The sequence below is a fragment of the Chroicocephalus ridibundus genome, chromosome 5 (genome assembly GCF_963924245.1).
Source record: "Chroicocephalus ridibundus chromosome 5, bChrRid1.1, whole genome shotgun sequence".
NCBI classification, from domain to species: Eukaryota; Metazoa; Chordata; class Aves; order Charadriiformes; family Laridae; genus Chroicocephalus; species Chroicocephalus ridibundus.
In genome coordinates this window covers 55723016-55747290 of record NC_086288.1, presented here as the reverse complement: position 1 = coordinate 55747290, position 24275 = coordinate 55723016, and the positions used below count along the sequence as shown (strand labels likewise).

Below are 24275 nucleotides of genomic sequence, written 5' to 3'. Positions count from 1 at the left end.
TTTTTTCTCTCACAAAGTATTCTGCTGTGTTCAACTGAAGCCTACTTATTTCTCAGCTCTCTCCACGTCAATCAATTCAAAAGGCTACAACTAAAATTATTCTCTGTGCCCACTCCTCTGAATTTCTGCAGCCTCTCTTCATTTTTCTGCATCTGCTTCTTTTTCTCATCATGTGCCAGTTCTTCTCTTTACTTGCTAAGCTCAATGATGAGATCCTCCCCTGTAACACCACAGGAGACTGAGCTCTCTGTCTCCCCGTGCCTTAGTCTGCCAGCTCAGGACCAGCAGCTCCCTCCCCCATTCATATGCCAACCCTTGGACCATTCCCAGGAATATTATTCCCTTTTCTAAGAGATTTGTGCACCATTTGCCTCTCCTGTGTCCCTCCTTGCATTTGCTTTGGTGACTAGCTATTCTCCCTCTGCTCAGTAGAGTTGTCTTCACACCTCCTCTTCACTGAGCTCACACTGATTATGTTTTCATGGTTGCAATCGCTACTGGAAAAAACAAGTCCTCTAACAGACATTTTACATGCCACATGCTTTTTTTAAGTTGTTCTCTGTATATACTGTAATTTTTAGTTCATCTGGGCTCAGGCCTTGCTTGAAAAGTGCCGAGCACTACCCAAACCCACAAGCCAAAATAATTTGTAACAGATCTTCCAGTGTCATCAGCCCCATTGATTCCCTGTAACATGCTGCACAAGAGGAGTATAATAGCGACATTAAAAGCAATGGGCGGGAGGATGTATCCCGGAAAATCTGTCTGCATGAGAGCATGCCTGCACAACCGAAGCACAAAAGATTGCCACCTCATGCAGAAAAACACCTCAGCAATGGATGCGGTGGCCGACTGTGCTACACAGCCTGAGAAATATGCTCCTGCAGATGCATTCTTGGTCACCCTTACATTATGCACACCCTGCTGCATTCCCAGCTAACACTCCTGAACCAGGGCAGTGAGACACTCCCGCCCCCCAGGACTTCAACACGGTGCAGGGGACGTGACTGAAGTGCTTACACTTACTGGTTCAGTGCATCTCTATTTTACATCACCCAGAGACTGGTCTGGGGCTTCAAATACAGAGGTCCTCCTCACAGCACTTACAGCGAAAGGGGCCGAGTTTCTCCAGCCTGACTCACAACCGAATGGCACCTTACACTGGAGCAGTGCTGGTGCTCAGCTAACAACAGCAAGCCTGGATGCTGCATGGGATGCATAAAGGGCAACAGGAGAGCCACAAACCAGATGAATTGCAAGAAGCATGAATTTTCAGGGGCTGAAAGGAAAAAATAAGGCAGGTGAAATGAAATGAAAAAACAGCAAGTGGAGGCTTTGATAAATGAGAGCAGGGAGATCCTGAGTGCCAAAGGGGGCCTGTCTGCAACATAGTGTCTCTGCTGCCCTAGATACTTCCAGGGGAAAGAGGAGAAAGGAAAGCAGAAATAAAGGGGAAAGAGGGTGTTAGTCAGACACTGTGAACAGTCCGAGGGAGTCAGGAGGCAAGGCACGGTCAGACAAAGCACAAGGTGGCAGTTATGCCCACGTACACCAAGGGGGGTAACCCAGAAAGGACACTACAGGGTTGTCTTCCCAAGAGTGACACCTGCTCCCACGCCGACCAGAGCTGAAACCAGCTTCTGCCTCCTCCTTCACAAAGTTCCTGATGCACAGACCTGACTCACAGCAAGCTCCTGGAGGGACATTTCGGCCAGGTACTAACGGCAGGTAGTGTCTGTGGCTGGATGCTGTGGCAGGATGCTGGGTGCTCTTCTCGTGCGCTCAGGATGGCTCTTGGCCCCATGCATGGAACACAGGCTTGGTACAGGAAAATCCACAGCAAAGTATCAGCACACAGGACACAGTCAAAAACTAGTTTCTCACTATTCCAATGAATCCAGGAGCTGCTGTAGCTCCAAAAAGCCAAGGGGGGGGGTGGGGGGGAGAGAAATGTTAAGCACAGTAACAAATGACATTTTTATATGATTTCATCATTGCTGCTGTTGTTGCATAACTTTACAGAGCTATCACATTTCCTCAGAGCCCAGAAGGCTTGAAGCTCCAATGTATTTCCTTAGTGGCAGGATGAAATACCTAATTTACCATACCGGAATGGGGCTTTCAGAAGAGACACACAGACAAATCCGGTGGGCTCTTGTGGGATGGGCAGCACGTACAAGATATAACACAGAGTGTCTGATTTGCTTTCGCTGGAGAAGAAGAAAGGCTAGAAGTGTAAAACACTAAAATACAAAAAGGCAGTCCAAGTCTGATGCCTGCCAACTTCACTAATGTTAATTTATGCCTTTGATTTGGTCACAAAACTCACTAGTGTTAATGAATATTCATTTATAGAAGCTTCAACACATCCTATTTCAAAGAGAACAGGCTGAGGTTTGGGGGTTCTTTCTCCCAGCAATCCTCTCTCTCGCACAGAGAAGGAAATTTGTGAGAAGTGAAGAAATGAAAATGAACTGTTGATTCCAAGGCAAACACTTGCAACTCTTCCAATTTCTTCTTTTACTCCAAATTGGAGCGCAAACAACCAGCTATGGGTGGGAACCTGTTACACTCCAGCTGCAAATGAAGGTCAAGCCATGCACAAAGCACCTGACTCACTCAGAGGGCAGCCAGGGCCTCCCCCAGTCCAGAGGTACCCTCAGTAACCTCAGTTCACACCATACACTGAGGACCAAGGCGAGAGGAGCCATCACCCAAAGAGCCACTGCAATACCCAGGTTCAGCCTTGTCCGCCAAGAACTGCTGCCTGTTGATAGTGGAAAACTATAAATGCATACTTTGGTATCATAATACTCTGCTTTTAGAAGGAGGCTGTACCCCTCCTGACCAAATGTTTTGGCTAAAGGATTTTTTTTTTTAATACGGAGAAAGCCTCAGGGTGCTTACAAGCCTTGTAACACAGGCTCAAATAATGCCTTTAACCACCAGGTTTGCTCGTGAAGCTGCCACACCCACCAGTCAGCCCCCTCTTCTGCTACTGAAACTTGCCCTGAATGCTTTTGGTGCCAGCTTTCCTGGGAAAGCTCAACGAACCCAAGCCTCTTTGAGCTCACCCCACTTCCCCACTCATCTGTGCCCCAGGTGCCAAAGCAGCAGTGACCCCATCACGCATTGATCCAGCCCCCCAAGAGGAAAGCTGGCACCAGCCTGGAGACCAACACCAGTGCTGGGCAAAACCTCTGCATGACCAAACTCTGGGGGGAGATTTCCCCTGAAAGCCCCCTCCCCGTCAGCTCTGCCCGTTCGATAAAGAATAGCCACCAGCCCCTGTCGATCCGGTGTATCTATGGGAAACGATATACTGAATCAAAGGACCCAGATCCTTTCTTTCTGGCATGGAAAGCATGCTCTATTGTAGCCCTGCTCGGGGATAAAAGCATCTAGCGGGAGACAGGCACAGATAGGAAGAGGATGGTTATGATTAACTCTTTGACTCCTGATCCCCACCATGCCTGATGCATTAATAGCTTGCAGAGGTGTCGGTGCTGGCATCATGGCGCTCTTTGATTTTCTACACTTCCCCCGCCACCATCACCACCACCGCTCCCCCGTTTACCCACCTCCCATCTCCCCGTACCCCCAGCCCACCCTGGCCCACCGCCCCCTGCCCCCGCCGGGGGGCTGTGCTGCCCCTGCCCGCTGCCGGGGGGCGGCGGTGGCGGGGGCACGTTGTGCTGCGGCTCGTCCCCTCCCTCTTTTGTTCTGCCTCGCCCGGCGGCCGAGCCTCCCCGGGCCCTGCTCCTCGGGAGGGCGGCGGCACCGTCGCCCCGGGCCCCGAGCCTCCCGCCGGCCCTGCCCTCCCCTCCCCTCCCCGCCCCGACCCGCCACCGCCGGCCCCGGGCTGGCGAGAGAGCAGACAGCGCTGAGCCCCGGCGGTGCGGAGGGGGAGGAATGGGGGGAAAAAAAAATAATTAAAAAATAAAAATAAAAATTTAAAATTAAATCCCTCCCAGAGCGGAGCTCCAGCAGGAGGAGGAGAGGGCACCGGCGCCCTCCCAGCCCCGGGGAAGCCCGGCCGCGGTCCCGGCGGTCTCCCCGCCGCCATCCGTGGGGCATCTCCCGCCTCACGCCCTTCCCCGCCCCGCTAACAAAGGAGCGAGGGCAGCGGCTCGCTGCCTGCCGGCATCCGCTTACCGTTATGTGGGGGATGCTCTTCTTGCCCTGGTAAGACATGTTGGCTCTCGCTAGCGCCGGGCGCACGCCACACACCCCGAGGAGCGAGCCGAGCCCGACGGAAAAATATCGGCGGTGATAAGAGAAATAATAATTCGGAGCCCGGTCGGGTGATGGGGCGGGGCAGGGGCGACCCGGCAGAGCTGGGTAATGGAGGCAAAGTTTCCTCGCCCAGAGGAAGGGGAGCCAGGCAAACCCGGCACCTTTTTTTTCCCGGCTGCAGTGAAACAGGGACGCGGCTCCCGGGGGGGGTCGGCGAGCGCTGCCTCTCCCGGCGGCAGCAGCGCCCTCCCGGCTGCAGGTCGGAGCAGGATTCGCTCAGCTCAACCCAGGAAGCGTTTCCTTCCCTCCTGTCCCCCCACCCCTACCCCCTCGGCCCCCCTTCCCAGCCCATCAATCCAGCCGGAGCCTCCCTCCCTCCCTCCCTCCCTCCCGCACCGGCGCTGGGAAACACCGCCCCCCCCAGCTCCGCTGCCGCCGCCCCTCTTGCAGGCGGAGGTCACCGGCAGGGTCCCACGCGTGGGCTGCCGCAGGGTGGGGACCGCGGGGGGGCGGGGGGATAACCCCCCGTCTGTGGGGCCAACTGCACAGTGCACGGCAATGGCACTGCCTGCTCCGTCCCCGTGGCACTGACCCGGATGGCACTGCCTGCTCTGTTCCCCCATGGCACTGTCCCCATGGCACTGACCCCGATGGCACTGCCTTGCTGTATCCCCACAGCACTGCCTGCTCTTGCCCCATGGCACTGCCCTGCTTTGTGCCCATGCCACTGCCTGCTCTGTCCCCATGGCACTGCCCAGCTTTGTGCCCATGCCACTGCCTGCTCTGTCCCCATGGCACTGCCCAGCTTTGTGCCCATGCCACTGCCTGCTCTGTCCCCATGGCACTGCCCTGCTTTGTCCCCATGCCACTGCCTGCTCTGTCCCCATGGCACTGCCCAGCTTTGTGCCCATGCCACTGCCTGCTCTGTCCCTGATGGCACTGACCCAGATGACACTGCCTGCTCTGTCCCCACCACTGCCTCTGATCCCCACCACATTGCCCTGCTCTACTCTCCTCGTCACTGTCCCAGTACCAAGGTAGGCCGTGGGTGATGGCACAGCCCGGCACAGCCTGGCCAGGCCAGGTAGATGCTATGCCAGCAGCTGCTGCAGAAGAAATGTGGCTAGTTGAAACCCTTCCGTCTTTTCTGACTCAGAGTGCCTCCCCCCACCCACGGTGCTTGGTTAATGCTCCATGAACCACTGCAGGAAGGGTAAAAGGCATTGCAAAGCTGCGCCTGAGTTAATCCCCCCAATGACAAGCTCTCAGCACATCCACCCCTGCGACACACACAAGGTATTTCCCACGCAGGCCACATCCCTGACACACAACCCTCAAAATCACCCTTTGGAGCTTGCATAAAGCTCTGGACGCTGCTGCACCGGGGTCAGGCATGTGGCTGCTGCTTAAAACGCATCTTCCTAAGCCAGTGGCCAGATCTTGCCTGCTTTACCCCCAACCTCCTCCTCCTAACCCCCCAGCCCAATCCAGAGCCAGCCAACTTTGGAAGCACAATGAGATACAAGGAGGTAGCGTGCAATGTGCTCATTACCCTGAGTCCCAGGCTGAACTAGGAAGCAGAGAAGATGGGGAGGAGGCATAAAAAGACGGGGGATGTTCAGGGTGTGCCATGCCCTCCCACTGCCCCAGGGTCCTGATGGAAAAGACACAGTGGTTCAGGTGAGCTGGGAAAGGGAAGACTGCACTGCAGCTGGCAGCCTCTGAAGGCAACCCTGAGGTCGTTGCAGTGGAGCGGCACCACTGCGAGACACAGTCTCCCACCAAGCCCTGCCTGCTTGCACCAGTGCCCCACCACAGCGGGCACCCACCAGGCTGCACAGGAGGCCATGTGGCACCTGCACCTAGACCAGAGAGGGCCAGTGCCCCATTCATGCTCAAACTGAAGAGGGGGAGAAAAGAGTGGAAACTCTCAGTTTAGCCTGTGGAAAGAGTGGAGCATGGACAGGCCATACAGCATCCAGGCTGGGTGCTAAGGGAACCGGTGCATCTACACAGGGACATGACTGCAAGGCCACATTTCTTTCTAAGGGGAAATCAGTGACAGCCCCGGCTCACAGGAGAGCCAGCCCCCCGGGTCTGCCTCCAGCCTGCGTGCCACAGACAGGGGTAAGACGGAGAAGCACAGCTGGCGGGGGCTAGCCAGCCCCACCATCGGCCTCACTTTTTCCTTAAGTCTACAATATAAGCCCAGGTTGCAGCCCCGGAGGTGGGGAACTCCCGGGCAAAGGTTTGGGCTGATCCTCCCGCCTTACAGGCTCCCTGCCGGGGAGACAATGAAGGCGCATGGGGAACCGGGGAGGGGGAGCCGGGGCCGGGGCAGAGCCGGGGTCTGTGCCTGGGACAGGCTCCGCGGAGTTTGCCCGGCGAGCCCAGAAGTGCAGCGGGGGCTGCTTTGTTCCAGGGGAGGGGGCGCGGCGGGGAGGCGCCGGGGCTGCCCTCCAAGCCCAGCCGGCACGGGCAGCGTTTTACCGGCAGGAAGGGAAACGGAGAAAACTCATCGCCATCACTTACAAAGGAAAACGATTTCTGGGGTCGGTCCCCCTCCTCTCCCCCCCGCCCGCCCCCACTAAGCTGAGGGTAGTGAAATAGTTTAGGGGCCAGCCGGGCTCTTCCTATAGCATCACCGTGCCGGGGAGGAGGGGTCCGTGCCTCCCCGACCTTCCGTGCCGAAACTCCCCCGCGAAGGCGGCCCCAGGGGGCTCTGCGGCACGGCTCGGCTCGGTTCAGCTCGCCCGGCGAGCGGGGGCGGCGGCTCCCCCCCCACCCCCGGCCCGGGGCCCCGCTCCGGCCCCGCTCACCTGCCCATTGTCCTGGCCCTGCAGCAGCTCCTTTCCCGCGGGGTATCTGATCTCCACGCCCGGGGTCTTGTCCTCCCGGTCTCCCGGGGAGCTGATGACGGAGCCGGAGACCTCGCTGATGTCGCTGGCGGTCTCGCTGTAGTTGTCCCCGCCGTCCAGCATGTCGTGCCGGCTGCCGCTCCGCGGGGTCCGGGACCCCTTCTTCCCCACGCTGTAGGCGTCGAAGTCGATGGTTTTGTTCTCGTAGGCCCCCTCCACGGAGGCGAACATCCCCCCGTATTTCTGCCGCGGTGTCTGGGCTGTCGTACCCGGCCTAGCTAGATAAACAGGCAGGTCATCTTCTTTATTCCAGTTCCTCTTTCTCTCGGCCATTCTCGCTGTCCGGATCTCTCCCTCCCTCCCTCTCTCTCTCTCTGCCTCCCACTTCTCTGCACCTTCTACTACCGGGATAAGCTGCTAGTGACCATAAAAATGAATGGATGGATGCAGCAGTGGCGGAGCTGGGTTGGCTGGTGGGATCTTTCCCTCAGGGAGATGCAAACGTTAACCTCCCTCCCCCCACCCACCCCCCGGAAAAAAAAAAAAAAAGAAAAAAAAAAGAAAAATAAGAGAGAAGGAGAGAGAAAGAAATAAATCCAAGCGGGATTTAAAAATAGCCGTGTTAGTAAAGAGCACGTGAAAATAAAGTACAAAGAGCGGAGAGGAGAGGGTGGCAGAGGCAGGTGATTGGAAAGCCCTTGACGAATAGGAGGAGCAGCAGCAATTCCCAGAGCAAGGACCGCAGTGCACACGCTCCCCCGGTATAAAGAATGATCCGGGGGGCGGGAGGCAGGGGGAGGAGGGAGCCCTCGACATGCACACACAGCCGGTGCAAACAGGGTCCTTCCCGGCGGGCGGGCGCCAGTCACCTGCTGCTACGTGGCTTCGGGGGAGGGGGGGGGAGAGAGAAAAGAAAAAAAGAGAGATTAAAAAAAAAAGAAAAGCCCAAAATCTCCCCAGCCCCCGCCCCCGAGCGAGCCGGAGGGAGTTTCTTTCACTTTGCACATTCGCGCTCCCTCCGCAGGAGGAGGCTGCGGCGGTGCCCGGGGGGGGGGGGGGGGGGGGGGGGCGGGCGGGGGCGCGGCAGCCCGCGGGGCGCGAGGGGGAGAGGAGGGGACCATCCGCGCTGCGTCCCCCGTCGTTCGGGGTCGGTCGGCGGCCGCAGGGGGAGCGGCAGAGGGATAGCCAGGGTAGGGGGGAAGAAAGAACAACCAGCCCCAGGTCCCTGGGGCAGGGAGGTGGCGCTGCCCTCTCCCTGCCGCAGCAGCTGGTGCCCGGGGGGAGGTGACGGCGGCCCCGCTCCGCTCCGCTCCGCCCCGCCCCGCCGCGCCCCCCGCCCCCCCCGCCGCGGCGGGGCTGCGGGGGCGTCCGATCCGGCAGCAGGCACGGCGGCGGCACCCGGCCCTGACACGGAAGTGATCGCGCCGAGCGCGCTGCCTCCGCCACCGGGGACGGGGCGCTGGGGGGGGGGCGGTGGCTCCGCGGAACACTGTGCCCAGCCCGTGGCGCCGAGACCCCCGCGGACCGGGGGCTACCCCCGGTGCCCGCCCCGCCGAGACCCCCCGCGCCAGCCGGCGCGGCCCCGCGGCCCCCGACCCGCGGAGCGGAGCGGCGGGAGCGCGGCGCGCCCCCGTGGAGCTGTCCCTTTCAGCACCCCGGGCCACGTCCCCGCGCCGGCAACCCCGGCCGGCGCTCGCCTGGCTGTCGCTTCGGCCACGGAGAGGGGACCCTGAGGCGAAGGGCTTCTTTTCGCTGTGAGGGATGCCAGTTCCCCAAATGAAGGAGGTTTTGGTTGCTTTTTTTTAAAGCAGGAAGGGTGGAGAATGTGCTCCCTGCACAGCCCACTTCAGAAAGTCCATCTTTACACCGCTACCTGTCTTACAGTGCCTGAAGAGATCATCCACTGAAAGCACAAAACCTGGGACACTCCTCTCCCGCACATGCTGCCAGTCTCAGCCAATTCTGACAGGTTGTGAATACACCAGCAGTTACATAAGGAATATTTTCTATTGCTCTGAAATAATATATTGGAATAAACCGGTCTGAGATCAATTAAATGACTAAGCAAATTTGAAGCAGTGGATCAATTGCAAGACCTGTTCATAACACAGTTATGCCATTTGAATACAAGCCCAGCCACACAGCACTATTGCCTGCGGCCCGCAGGTATGCCTGGTGGTCCCAGCACAAGAAAAATGACAAGTTATAAATTGATCAGGAAAAAGGGGAGGTTAAAGATAGAGGTCCCTGGGATTTCATCAGAAGCAAGTCCAGATAAACACCTTTTTCATTAACAACTACTCCTGGACCAAAACCATGTAAAAAGCAGTGATGTAACATACCTGACCATTGCCAAAACACATCAGAAGAAAACACCTTTCTTTTCTGTGTTTGTTATAATGCAGTGGTACCTCCTGTCTTGGATGCCATGGAACGCTGTTGTTTGCATGAGGGGAATTAGGGAATTAATCAAAAGTTCACTCATCGTTGATTATTAACACACTGATTTTAGGAGTTGCAGAATCGGGACTGACATTTCTGAGCATATATTGCCCAAGATTCCACAGCTCACTTAACAAACCTTGCTACCACATTAACACTTATATCATATAGAGGTTTCACTGGTGTGTGGAAAAATAAGTATAGCATGTAGGACATTGCTTTGTTGCTTCCTTAAATTCTTTTCTTGTATGTAGACAAATATTGATTTATTTTTTGTTCCTAATGGTAACACTGAGATTTATTGATCGTGTTGGGGAAAAAAAAAAGTCAATTTGTTCCTCCACGGGACACCAAACCCTGACAGTTAGTAAAATATGCAGGTGGCACATGAAGTGTGATGTGTGACCTGCCTGTCTTCACAAGTATTGGAAAAATTATTAATTTTATGAGATATTTCTTTCCAATCAAGAGGTTAATTTAAAACTCCAGAAAAAGACTTCTGATGGTCCCATATGGTTCCGTATGTTGTACATAGTGCGTGTGCTTGCTAAATGAAGACCATCTTTTACTTAACATCATAAAGCTAAGAAAGATGGACTCTGTTTACACTTGGAATCTAGTTAGATAACAATGTTCAGGTTTCTGAAACTTCTGATTTTTATTTTTTTTTTAATAAAAAAGAATAATGCTATTTCTTTCAGTATTAAGCTAGGACGTTCATCTTAATGCTAATACATAAGGAGACCACAAGACTCAGAGAACACATCAAATCAATGCTTTAGAAAACAGCATCAAATTTTCAAGTTAGAAATAAGCATAAAATCATATTGGAGTCTTTCTTTGCTTTTAAATGGATTTTTTCATATTGTAGCCCTTAGTTTATTAAAAACTGTGTTCTAAGTCAACAGATGCATACTGTTCTTGTGTTCACAAAGAGATAAAATTGCAGTTTTAGGTGCTACAGAAGCAGGCCCAGTTACAGCCTGAAACCCTGTCACAAGTTTACATGCGTGCAGCTTCGGAGAAATATATTGCTTTGGTATATTCTCTTACAGGCACTGCATCTCATCCTGTCTTGACATAGCTTGATGAAAAGAGGACAGAACTTGATTGAAAGGGCACCCTCTTCCTATAAGACCTTTAATCTTTATACCAGTGTAGCATCAGTTACAAAGTAATTGTATTCTGAACAGACTATGTGAGAGATAGCAGAAAACCTAGAGACGTGCTTACTTCACAAAACAAAAACCTACAACAAAAGTCCAACAAGAAAGATATCATTTACCTGCTTGGCTCCGGTTGTAGCTGGAACTCTTCTTGCAACAGTGTGAACATCATGAGCTAGCACAGGACTTCCCTGGTTCAGGGGCTCAGAGAATACGCAATGTACATCTTGCATCTATTATTGCCGTTGTGCATTTTACAACAGAATCATCAGACAAAAAAGGGCATGAGCAGCCCAAAGGGAGTGAGTGTGAGAGGGACCCATGTTTTCTTTCTCCCAGAGGAGTGACTTGCGTCACTGAGTCTCTGAGTCAGTCTCCCTCCCTCTGCTCTACACAACCGTTGTATTTCTGGCTGCAGTGTCCTCTTCCCCCCACAAAACCCCATCCCATGATTTGGTGATTCGGACTGTCTCCTGACTTGTAGGAACCATGGATCCAAAACCCTACAAGCCGGGGAAGGCTCAAGTTTCCCACTTCCTGAGCAAGTGATCCAGCCCACAGCATTTTGCTAATTCATATTAATTCTGCTAAATCAGCAAAAGCTGAATGGCTCCTCCACCAAGGGGAGCAAGAGCTCAGGTGCAAAAGTTTCCTTACCCTATTGGCAGACCAGGTGGCCCCTTCCTCAAAATGGAGTCCCTGGGTTGCTACCCAGAGATACAGTTGTATTTACAACTATATTTCAGAAGCTCCACCACCATTTTAGAGTTAAAAATAATTAAAATTATAAAGTTTTTAATTTAAAATATGCATACATTTAATATACAAAATTATACAAATTATACATTTAACTAACATAGAAAAATACATCTTGTTAACAAGATAAAATGTCAACATATCTTACATAATTTAAGTGAGAGTTACAAATTTGTGGTAATCATCAAGTAGACTTCGTGACTTCATTACAGTTCTGTATCCTCCCTAGTTACACTGAAAATTAACACATATGTACAGTTGATACCTATGACAAATGTCTTAGAGTGGAAATCTTTGTTGAAAAGTTATCCAGAAGGTTTTAATGGAACAGACCAAAACAAGAGTGGCCTCTCGGATATTATTGAAGCTTCTCATCTAGCTGAGACCAATTTGACACCCGGTTACAGGGCGGTCATGGGTCAGACTTTAAACTTCTTGCATTTATTTACAAACACCCCTCCCTCCGCAGTCCAGGTGGTACATCGGGTTAATAAATATCACACCATAAACCCCGGTCTTTTTGTTCATTCTTTGGCACCTCTTCGAATGGATCCCAATTTGTAGCCCTAACAACTGTTCTTCATGACCACTGGTTACCATCCCACTGATATCTGTGCAAAGGAGTTAAATAACTGCACAGCACTAGAGCTCAAATGGCAAGATACATTATTCATCCCAGATCTCTCATTAAGACCTCAGGAGGTGGGGAAATATCTTTGTTTCAGTCAAACAAATGTGTGCAGTAAGTCTTTACTCCTTATTTACTTTACATGGTTTCTTTTTCCAAGTTCCAAACAAAAGACAGAAGCGTAATTTATAAACAAGCTATAAAAATCTGTTCCATGCTGGGTCTTGTCTTACATACTGCGAGCCATGTAATGATTTTCTTTTAACTATTTACATATTCTTTAAAACTTACTTGTCATAACAGAGAGCAAAATAGAAGACCACCATCACTACTCTGATTTTCAGGTCCTCGTTTTTTGCCTTTTTTTTTTTTTTTTTGTGGCTCTGTAACCGACATATTGCTCTTAATTCTTTAAAGGTAAAATTCACTCATGAGCTAAAAGCTTATTCAAGTTTTCCTAAGATCTACTTATGACCATCAGTGAGTACATGAATTGCCTCACTCAGGCTTTTTTTCACCCTCTTTTTAAAAAAGACAAAGCCACAATTCAGAGAGTAGAGAAATATAGTTGTTCGGCATCGGTTAGTGCACACTGCGCAGTAACCTCTCACATGGGAATTTACATTTGCATATTCATATTCCCATAGCAAGAGTCTATGTTACACGGAGAAACAATAGTGAACAGAGATTTATACCACAGATCCCAACAGCTCCCAATCAAGGCCCATCTCCACAACTACTAATCTCTCTTTTCCTCTCCTATGTGCATAGAAAACGTTAAAGCGTGACACTTAAGTATCTATCAATCAGAAGTGAGCATTTCTTAAGCCAAGTAGAAGCAAGCATGAAATTTTGGTCCCAGGGAAACCAGTGGAAATTTGCCAGTCACTTCAGTGGCACAAGCATTTCATCCAGCACATTCAAATTTCTCCTTTTTTTTTTTTTCTTTTTGACTTTACCTGAAACTTGCAACATTCCTAGTTGTCAAATCATGGCTTTTGCATGGATTCCACTGTCAGAACTTAAGTTAGCTATATTTTTAATTCATATCCTATATAAGAAACAGTAGACTCTCTTTCCTAACATTTGTGCAGGGGCAAAAATTCCTGTCCATAATCCCACGGCTACTGATTTCTAATGTAAATGTGTTTGGAGCCAAAGGCACAATATATTTTAAAAGAATTCTGCTAAAGCAGGAAAGAGGTTTGAACAAGTTTCTGTAATCCTAAGGTCTGTTCCCCCTCTGCCTCCTTAAGGCACTAAAGGATTTCCAAAGGATTAGTGGCAAAACCCAGCATGCACATGTCCCTCCCTCCCTCCACCCCACAACCACGGCAAATTCAAATACTAAAATCCTTCATCTGCGAGTGAGAAATACAGGTAGATTTATGAAAAAACAGATCAGGGTTTTTTAACTTTTTAAAAGGCCACAAGGACTAACATCAGCCATGCCTTAGCAGGAGGTTTATCCTGGGAACTCTGCTGCATATGTGAAATATTTCCTGGCAAATGTATTATACTGAATGTAACATGATTATCATGCCAGAGTCAATCATTGGACTTCCAGAATCTGCCATCCATAGTGGTGTGAACAGAATTTGGGATTTAAAGGTCGTGTAAGGAGCTCTGGAAACACTGTAAGCTTTATTTTCAATATCCTGCGATGCTCTATATAGAATTGTATATGTAAATAAATGAATTGTCAAAGAAATCTTATTTTCCATGTAACACTGCCCATTTTGTCTATTTAGGGTGACAGAAGAAGATTGTATATTTACTTACGCAGAATTTAGCAGCATCTTAATTTTGACTGTAAGGAATTTGGTCAAAGCAATACTGTGCATATAAAGCAATCAGAACAAAGTGCCCGATTTTGCATTCTGAGAAAGTTTAACACAAAACATCGATACACGTAAAGCATCCCCTGGCATGTTTACCATACATAGCACATCTAAACAAGTTAACTTCTGCTTAGTGAAAGAAAGCTGAATGGGCTATAACAACTAGACAACACTTTTCTCTTCACCATAAGGCAACTAGAAAACAATAGCTAGGCTCTCTGTTTCACCTAGTAATCTCACTTAAAAATTTTACTGCTTTCTTACAACGATTTGAGGTAAAGTTGGGATTTTAATTCCCGGTCCTCAGCCACCTGAAATGCACCCACTGGTCTATCAATTTAATTAATAAACAGGCTTTTCCAATATCCGTGAGACGATTTTCATATTAGGAGGTGGTAGAATTTAAAGGAGATCAATGTGGTAGAAACCACAAAGAATTAAATGTGTTCTACATTCCTTATGCTAATCGTTTTAAAATGAAACCAAATGGCAGAAAGCCTAAGATGTTACAAAATGGACAGGCTCATTATCAACATTTATAATTTGTGGTGGGAGATTATGCATAAATACTAGGAAAGAGGCATGATGTTTTAGTTCAGCACTTAATTCAAAAGTAAGAAGTAGTGTTTAATTGCCTGAGTGTTGTGGAAATGATGTATGTTTTCAGGTGGATAGTATGCAAATGGATAGAAACCTACACATATGTCATTGCTTTATTTTAAGAACTTGTAGTTAAGCTTCAAGTGTTACCATGCCAACGTGTCATCTTGTTACTAATCATAACCTAGAAATGCATGTTACATTAAACTGATTTGGGATTCCACAGTTTATTATCCTTCTGCCTCCTTTCAAAGGATATCTGGAATTACGGGGCAACTAAGCATTGTAAAGACAGCACTATCTAGCAGTTAGCTCAATGTTAAAAAAAAAAAAAAAAAGAGGAAATACAAGTTATAAAACAGTTATCAAAACTGAAAGTGCATCAGACTGTAAGGGGTAGTTCGAGAGAACAGTAGCCATGGCTGCTCCCATTCAGGACAACACAAGTATTGCCACTGACTTCAACAGTGCTGTGTGCAAGCCTTTAGTTAAAGAAGGAATGGATGCAACCATACAATCCCTTATGCACAAATCTTGTGCCGGTGTTCACATCTCCCTGCCTTCACAAATGGGTACTCAGGTATGAATAGTATGGGTTATGGGTGTGTAAATCTGTATCGTGCAGTGTGGTTGCAAAATGAGTGCACCATAGCCAACCACTGCGCACAAACCCACCTATTTCAGGAAAAGCATGTATGCCTGCAAATACCTTATCTGAAAGTTAAATTCAGTGTGACCTATTCATGTGGTTGAAATAATCAATCTGGAGTATTAGGACACAGCCCTTTGATGTTTCAAGCGCCTCTCAGTGCACATGAAGTACATTCCCAATTCCTACTTACCCTTGTAAAAATGCGGTTCTGTCTCATTTCCTAGTTTGTACCCTCAAGTACCACATCCTCAGAAATACTAAACATCCTAACTCAGATCAAAGACTCTTTCAGGAATGCGCAAAGCCATGAGGCTGAAGATATTACATGCCCACGCAAGCAGACCCATGAAGACCAAGATCTGTGCTTAACTTGATAATTTCTTTAAAATGCAAATGCTGAGATCCCAAGAAAACAGAACAAGAACTCAAACCACACACTGGGTTGGCCCACATGGCCAGCTTCCACTGCAGGATGTGGCTAAAACGTGGCAGATGGTAAGTCAGGGCAACTGCTCAGTTTTTCCTGTAATGAAGCAGCTTTGACCACCAGGTCAAAGCACCTTTCATCCTTCCTTCAGAGCAGTAGTGCTTCTTCTGTGTGACTGATACATTCTTCCCTGCATAAGAGGAAGGAGGGAAAAAAAGGGAAGGGAAGAAAAAAAAAAGAGACTAAGATAAGTACCTGGCTTTTCACAATTTAAGGAATTATTTGTTATTCACTCAAGGCCAACATGAAGCATCTGGGAAGAAGTGTGCTTCCACACAACATAACATAACAGCAGCGTTAAGAGAACACATGGTAGAAACTGAACTGTTCAACACACATTGAGACATTCTCCCATGATTTACTGATTTTAAGCACATCCCATACTTTTCCCTTTTGCTACTCCTTCTTGTAAACAAGTTCCTGTCGTCCGTCTAATATGGGAATAAACACTCCCTTCCATCTTCCCAACACCATTTCATAATCCCCTTGGCAGGGATCCAGAGAAGCAGTCTCGTGGATAAAGTTCATCCCAGGGATGACAGCCATCACAAATCTGACCTTCTAAATAAGTCCTTTATCTATGCCTCTTCCCAGAGCAATATTCATCATTTGAATTCTTCCGCAGATATTAAGTTTCAAAACCTGCAAAACATTATATCTGGCTTTGCAGTTTCCACTGAGGCTGTCATTATTACTGCTAAATACCACCAGTGATGCAGTGTCTGTATATTTAATGCTGGAGAAACATACATCTTAGTACATCAGGAGTATAGGAAATAATAATAACATACAGAATTTTAAAAAGTGGTATATTGTAATTATTATTATTATAATAACCTACTGGTGATAGTAATTACTGTTGCATGTTTCAACATTTTCAGTAATGTAAATTGTTGCCAGTTTAGTGACTCGTTCAAAGGAAAAAATGTCCCTAAAATGTCAGGTCTGAAAATTGGTGTGGCCAGAATGACGAAAATTTCATTCAAACTTCCTTCAACGATCATGTATTTTTTGCACTTCAGTGACCACATCTTTTGTTACCCACCATTTACATTTAAACCAAGTTGTCCAGTTTTCCAAAGTCAGGGATAAAGAATGTTTGCCAAACACACAGGGACCGTTTACAAACCTGAAAGTCATTATTTGCATTACATTTCCTTCCATTTTTAACATGTTTTCTTGAAATGTTAGCCATCAAATATGTTTCTTTTCTTATTTTTGTCAGACTCTTCACTTTCACATTCCTTTCATCCTCTTTGTCTGTCCTTCCTCCTTCCTATGTGACATTATTTTTCTCTCCTTTTATTCTCTGCTGCAAGTCTTTTTGAAACCTTTTGCTCCTTGCAGTCTATGTCCGTGACATATTTATCCTTCACCCTTCTCTTATTCTTTTGCTTCATACCACTTATCTAACTATGCAGTATGGCAACAAAACCCACTACTGAACTGTTTTGTAATTACTCTGGTCAGGGAGGAAGTCTGTTTTGTGAAATTCTTGAGGAAAATGAAAGTCTTCATGATGTCACTTTACCTAAGAAAAGTATCGATGAAGAATTTCCAGTGCTTAAGCACAAAGGTACAGTTTCCAACCATGTATCACAATGATTAAAAAGCAGCTGAGTCTTTATCAATTATAGACCTAAGAGTTTCAGCATGGGTATGTCTGGTGCTCAGAAATTTGGTGCCTCCCATTCTTTGGTAGGGCTAAAGCACATGCTTGAGCAGTGATGCAGAGGCTGGGCTCCTGTTCCTTCACATCGCAAGCAAAATCAATTTCAGTCACCAACAGAAAGAACTGCTAATGCAGAAGGTCATTAAACAGAACTGATTTCTACATGATATTGGAGCCTTAAAAAGAACCTTGCAACATAAAAGTGATGACTGTGCACTGCTCTCTAAGCCAGGATTGAATAATTTCCAACTCAACAAAAATTAGTGATCCATTTTCATGCACTCACTTGATGTTCTCCAATCTTTTACCAGCTCTGTGAGCCACCAGCATTTATTTGTTTTAGCTCCCAATCCTCCTCATCTATCCTTGTTCATCATGTGCTAAATATCAGGAAACCATAAGATCATAGGAAGGAACCTCAGAAGGTCATTTAGATCAACCTACTCAAAGCAGAGTCAGTTATGAAGTTAGACCAGTTTCCTCAGGGCTTAGTCAAAGGTGGTGAGACACTGGAACAGGTTGCCCAGAGAAGTTGTTGAGACCCTATCCCTGGAAGTGTTCAAGACCAGGCTGGACGGGGCTTCGAACAGCCTGGTCTAGTGGGAGGTGTCCCTGCCCATGGCAGGGGAGTTGGAACTACATGATCTTTAAGGTCTCTTCCAACCTAAACCATTCTATGATTCTATGAAATCTTGAAAACTTCCTGGGATGGAGAATGCACAAGCTTCCTGGGCAGCCTGTCCCACTGCTGGGCTGCCCTGGTGGGGAAAATGCTCTTCCTATATCCAGTCTGAACCTCCCTTGTTTCAACTTATGCCTACTGTGCCTCATCCTCCCACCACTACACCACTGCAAAGATCCCAGCTCCATCTTCTCCATTACTTCACTGTAGGTTCAGGAAGGCTGTTGTGAGGTCCCCACAAAGCTGACTTTTCTCCAGGGTGAACCAGTCAAAGTCCCTTGGCCTCTACTCACAGAGCAAGTGGTCTACCCCCCAAAGTATCTAAACTAACATCTTTAAGGAAGCTCAGAGAGCACCAGTACTGCCAGCCAAGGCCATTGCTATCCCCTGGCCACCTCAGTCAATGGTATTGACTGGTCTGCACAAGCTCATCCATCTCACATCACACTGGTGGAACAGAACTAAAGCTGACCAGCTACACCTCCTAAAAAGGTCTGTCCTGTTTTACTCATCCATTCCATTCACTTCCTTGGAGACCAGAGCTCTGTGTCCACTGCCAGGGTCCGTGGTCTCTGTCCCTTGCAAAGGACAGGGCAGAAGCCACCCTGCTCCCCTTAGGAAGGTAGAGCAGTAAAAGCTTTGCAGAAATGTTTCAGAGTGTGCATCAAAGTCAGAAAGAAATGAGCCAATATAGAGACTTTAAAGACAAACAACAGCAGGGCTGGAAGGGAAAAAAACCAAACAGCTGCAGGACCGAACATGCATTCCTAAAATATCCACAGCATCTTTAGAGAGTCCCTATTCTCTTTTTTAATTAATGAATGCACACACAAGATTTTAAGTTAAATATTTCCTTCCATTGAGAAGGTAAAGATGGAAAATGGAGGATGCTCTTTTATTCTGAGCATCTGAAAGAGGACATGAAATGTGGTGATACCACTATAAAAACATACCAAAATAATGTCTGCTGACTTTCCAAGTATCTGACATGGGTTCAGGTAATGGACCATCATGCAGTTCCAGCTGCTTCACTCTGGCTTCTGAATAATCTCAGTCAATGCATAGTGGGAACATTTCCTCAATATACAACACACAGCATCAAAGATCTGAAGTCACCAGCACGCAGTGGGTGCTCTATACCTCAGTCCTGATAACCAGGGTGAGTACATCGTGTTTCCATTGTTTTTTATCATTAGAGTCATTTACAGTGGAGAAAATGCAAAATTCAAAGAATTAATAACATTTCTTTATACTCATCAAGGAAATTCATATTTTTGCTAGTGTGACCAAATATTTGAAGAAGATTCTATGCAACCCCTGAAAAGAGTTTCTGCTGTAAAAGATAAAAGAATTACTCTGCTGAGCCTCTGCCCCAATCAAGGGTCACATATTATCCTTTCTTTAGCATCACAGAAGCACCACTGGCTTCTACAACTATTCTGGAGGTACAGTAGTACAAATAAGAGAAAATGCCAGGCATGAAGACTTGTGCTGTTCTTCAATATTTGATAATGAAGTTACAGATATTTCACATGGGCTAGCTAATATAATCATGAGCAACCAGTCATTTTATAATTTCTATTCATTACAGAAAATCAAATGTGTCTGTGGCACACACACACCTTAATAGAAAAATTATCTACCATAAATTATTTTGTGTGTGTTTTATAGTACCTTATTTTAAAATATAAACATCTTTATTTAGAAAAATGTTGATTAGAAAAACTGGCAAAAAAGAAAGTGATCGCAAGAAAGGAAAGGTTGCAAAGCTGCATTTTTCCATAATACGTATGGGATCCCTCAACCGTTTGGTAATGAAACGCTGTATAGCCAAGAGCATGTTGGTCTTTGCAAAAATATTTGATTTCTGTGTTCAGAAAAAATAAAATAAAATAAAATAGTATTCAGTGTAGCCTTCTTATTCACAAATTACTGCTTATATAATTCATTTCTAATTGATGGATTCACATCGGAGCTCAAGAGGTGTGAATCTCATTAAACTCTGAATGAAGACATATTGATCCCCATCACAAGCAGAGGCCAACAGAGCTTGCCTATATCTCAGAGGAGAGGGAAAGCTACACCAGTTTCATCCCAGGCAAAAAAATCCAACCAACTAATGAACCATGGAAGCTGAAAACCACAAATAAATTATATTCTCTTCTGTTAGAAAATTAAATCATGTTGTTCTATGTTTTTGTACTTAATAAAGATATTACATACTAAACAGTGTTACATTTATAGATCTCATTCAATACTGTTGCTCTGGCTTTATGCCAGTTTCTTTCTTATGAAACTAATGTAGTTACTCTGGTAAAATGAATCCACACAGTGATGAATGAGATTTGTCTTAATCATAATCTACGCAAAAATCCGTTAATTTCATTAACTGTTGAATCCACAAAACAGTCAATACACAACATACAAGCACTGCGGCTATTTAATGTTACTGAACTCTCTATAAAAATGTCACACACACACTCATTTTCCCACTTTTTGTAGAAGAACAATTTAAGAGTCTTAATGAGGGTTGTATAACCACAGTGAACAGGAGTTGCAAGTGTGAATCTTAGAAATGCGCACGGACAGTTGAATTCACTGCTGTGCCGAGCGCCATTCTGGAAGTTTATTTCTTCTGTTAATGGCCTACCAATATACATAGAAACAATACATTTGCTTTCAAAAAATGTCTTCTAAAATGGTATCCTTGCAACCCTTTGCAGCTTTGAGATGCAAAAGCTTACAGAAGAATCCCGATGTCTAACCTCCTGCTCATCAAATATTCCCCAACTTTGCAGGCAAGCAGCAGTAACATAGACGCTTATGAGATCAATCTCTAACCCAAAATCTTGAAAACGCAGCCAAAGCAAACCAGCTTGCCAAGAAGCTTGGGGTGAAACAAGCTGATGTAAAGCAGTCCAACAATTTTAAATGACAAACTAGGAAACCTCGAAGTCTGATCACAGATTGTTGAGAACACACAAAAAAAGGAAAAACCAGCTGGAATCTTTTTTTTTTTTTATGGTAGAGTTCATCCAGTGCTAATCCTAATTAAAGAGTGGCCCTATTACAATTTAAAATAAGAAATAATTAAAACACCCTTGTATTCAAAGCGTCTTTTACAGGACCCCATTTACTTTAGTGATTCGACTTTCCTGTAGAGGCGCCACCCCATTTATATACTCCAGAGTTTTTACTAGCCTTGAAAATCTAATGGTACTTGTTAAATATAGGCTCTCTTTTGTGCTAAGGTAAATTGAGGACATGAACTTAGTGTTATTTACATCTCTCCCATTAAGACATTTATAATGGATTTAAGGGTTAATACAAATGAGTTAACCTCACACCATAGAGACAATAACCGCACGACACGCTCAAATACGACAGCAGGGTGGTACCTTCTATATATCAGGCATATTGTTTCTGAGAAACATCTCAAAACAATAATGCAACTCAATACAATGAAAAAGTAAATTCCAGAAGGAGTATCTTGTCCAGTCAAAAACGGAGACAATCCCTATCATGTGCATGTTTCACTGGGGCTAGTTATGAAGTGAGTATTATCCAAAAATTACCAATGGTAACAGACAGTAGCAACAACCACAAGAAACACTTCACATCTAATGTACTTCACCATGTGCTTTAGCACCATAACACATCCAGTGCAATTGGGACATACGGTGTTTCTTCCAGTGCTGAATATGCAATGTCAGGTTGACACACAACTCCAAAAAAAAAAAAAAAAGGCAACAGAAACATGTTCAACTTCGTTATTTCAAAACGTTTTGGCCTGGTGGGCCACTGTTTTCCCTACAGTTTCTGAGAGAGGTATCCTTAATATCAAAATCTTAATGATAAGGTTCTGCTGGTAATGGGCAACATCAGTTTCACAGACCAGTTGTAGAACACTACTGGAATAGATATATTTGCAATAGGTAGCAGCCATGAATCTTGTAAAAACATGCTTTATTTGCTGAGCTTGATTCAACCTCCTTGCAGCAAGGCATTGCAAACTGGATCAACAGACTATGAGGGGAGACTGTCTGTGCCTCAGAGCAGCGCTCGGGTCTGTGCGGGGTGCTGGGGAAGCCAGGGAGGTAAGTACAACCATGAAAATCCGAAAGACCTGCTGGGATAGAAGAGCACAAACTACGAGCAGGACAATATAATGTCCTTGGAAGTAGAGGCCATTGGAGCCCTTCAGTTTCTGGAGGATGCTATCTCTTTACCAGATGATCTTCCCAGGCAGCCTATTCACATTTGCATGGGTAAAGGCTGCCCAGAAGACTCAGGTTTGCACATTTATCTAAGCCACAGCAACCTTTGGGCCAGAGGGGCTTTGTCCTGGGGACAGCAGGGATGCCTCCAAATGTGAACCTGCCCCTCGTCCTTCAGAAATTTTAATGATCTGAAAAGCAGTACAAATGTCCTACAGAAAACCATTAATTTAAATTATTTGACTTAGAGGGAGTCACAGGCATTTTTTTAATTTTTTTTTTTTAAATTCAAGGTCATTATGAATGGCTCACTCAATATGAGACAAGATTTTATGACTCACAGGAGACTGGGAAAATCAGCAGCAACACTGCATATTTAGAGTACAATGTTTAGTCACCAAAGACGCTTTCAGAGTTATTGCCTCCTCGTCAGACACATTTTTTAAATTGCTGCAACAGAGCTGCAGCAGTAACAAAGAAGCATCTTTCCCTTAAATGCACAGTCATACAAGTAAGTGATCAGCAGCTTTGCCTTGCTGCTGTCAGCCTAAGAAAAATTGGCAAGTGAATTCACGTTTCAGCAAAGCATTTTTGTATCTCACTACCCCTCCAACCGTGCAGGGAAAAATGATGCATGCACATCCAGAACAGATTAAGTAGCATCCGAGGAAGAAGATTTCTAGATGCTCTGCACCCCATAGCAAAAGCTTAGGAAGACAGGATGACACAAACATTTGAGCTTTTCTCTTTTGCTTGTTTTTTCTTGCCTGTTCTTTACAAAGGCCTGTTGCAAGCCAGAATAACTACTGGAGTAGGTTGGATTTATTTTTTTTTTTTTTAAAGTATTGCTCGAAGCAGTAACGTTACAAATCTGTGAGCAAATCATAGGCTTTCTGTGGTTGATCTGTTCCCAGATCAACTCGCAGTAGCTTTGTGTGCCCACCTGCACAGCCCTGTCTGCCAGAGGCAGGGGATGCACAGCCGTGGTCGCAGGAGCACCAAGGGGGTGGCACTCTTGAGCACCCCATGGCAGAGCCAGACTGTCCACTCACCACCACAGACCAACAGTGAATTTTGCTCAGAGACAGCAGTCTAAAGACTGTGGAGTCTAACAACTGCAACACATCGTTACCGCAATATATTTTAATGCAACACCAACAGTAAAAGTCTAAAAGGAAAGAAAAGGCAGAAAAGGACCTGGGGGTTCTAATTGACAAGCGGCTGAACATGAGCCAGCAGTGTGCCCAGGTGGCCAAGAGGGCCAATGGCATCCTGGCTTGTATTAGAAATAGTGTGACCAGCAGAAGGAGGGAGGTGATTGTCCCCCTGTACTCAGCACTGGTGAGGCCACACCTTGAGTATTGTGTCCAGTTCTGGGCACCTCAATACGAGAGAGATGTCGAGGTGCTGGAGCGAGTGCAGAGGAGGGCAACGAAGCTGGTGAAGGGCCTGGAGAATAAATCTTATGAGGAGCAATTGAAGGAGCTGGGACTGTTTAGTTTGAGGAAGAGGAGGCTGAGGGGAGACCTCATCACTCTCTACAACTACTTGAAAGGACACTGTAGAGAGGTTGGTGCTGGTCTCTTCTCACAGGTAATTAGCGATAGAACAGGAGGGAACGGGTTCAAGCTGCAGCAGGGTAGGTTTAGGCTGGACATTAGGAAAAAATTCTTCACAGAAAGAGTGGTCAGACACTGGAATAGGCTGCCCAGGAAGGTGGTGGAGTCACCATCCCTGAATGTGTTTAAGAGTCATTTAGGTGTGGAGTTAAGGGATATGGTGCAGGGGAGAACTCTGTAGAGTGGGGTTGATGGTTGGACTCGATGATCCCAAGGGTCTTTTCCAACCTGAATGATTCTATGGTACTATGAAATGTTTTTATCCCAAATCTAACTACTTGAAAATTATTAATAAAAGAAAAACATTTGCTATTCCCATCAATATTTGCAAAGGCAAAGCAAGTTTCCCTGCTCCAGCTTTACCCCTGTGATGGAAGAGTCAGCATACAGCGTATGACCTACATAGCAGGAAGTCAAAC

At 46.7% G+C, this 24275-nt stretch overlaps 2 protein-coding genes across 8 annotated transcripts in view; both read right to left on the bottom strand.

Moving 5' to 3' along the window:
- The window catches only part of CRMP1 (collapsin response mediator protein 1), a 51604-nt gene extending 43998 nt beyond the window's left edge, over positions 1-7606 (bottom strand). The window contains exon 1 of one of the 2 annotated variants that reach the window (XM_063335173.1): positions 7056-7606. In XM_063335173.1, coding sequence (XP_063191243.1) covers positions 7056-7427 — 372 coding nt within the window. In that variant the 5' untranslated portion in view covers positions 7428-7606. Of the gene's footprint in view, positions 1-4155; positions 4559-7055 lie in introns of those variants that run through there. The other variant, XM_063335174.1, reaches the window with a different exon arrangement.
- Positions 7607-11567: 3961 nt separating this feature from the next.
- C5H4orf50 (chromosome 5 C4orf50 homolog) overlaps positions 11568-24275 on the bottom strand; it is a 91142-nt gene continuing 78434 nt past the window's right edge. For all 6 annotated transcript variants that reach the window (XM_063335441.1, XM_063335440.1, XM_063335439.1 and 3 more), the window contains one exon: positions 11568-15796. The gene's annotated coding sequence lies outside the window, so the exon portion shown is untranslated. The remainder of the gene's footprint in view (positions 15797-24275) is intronic.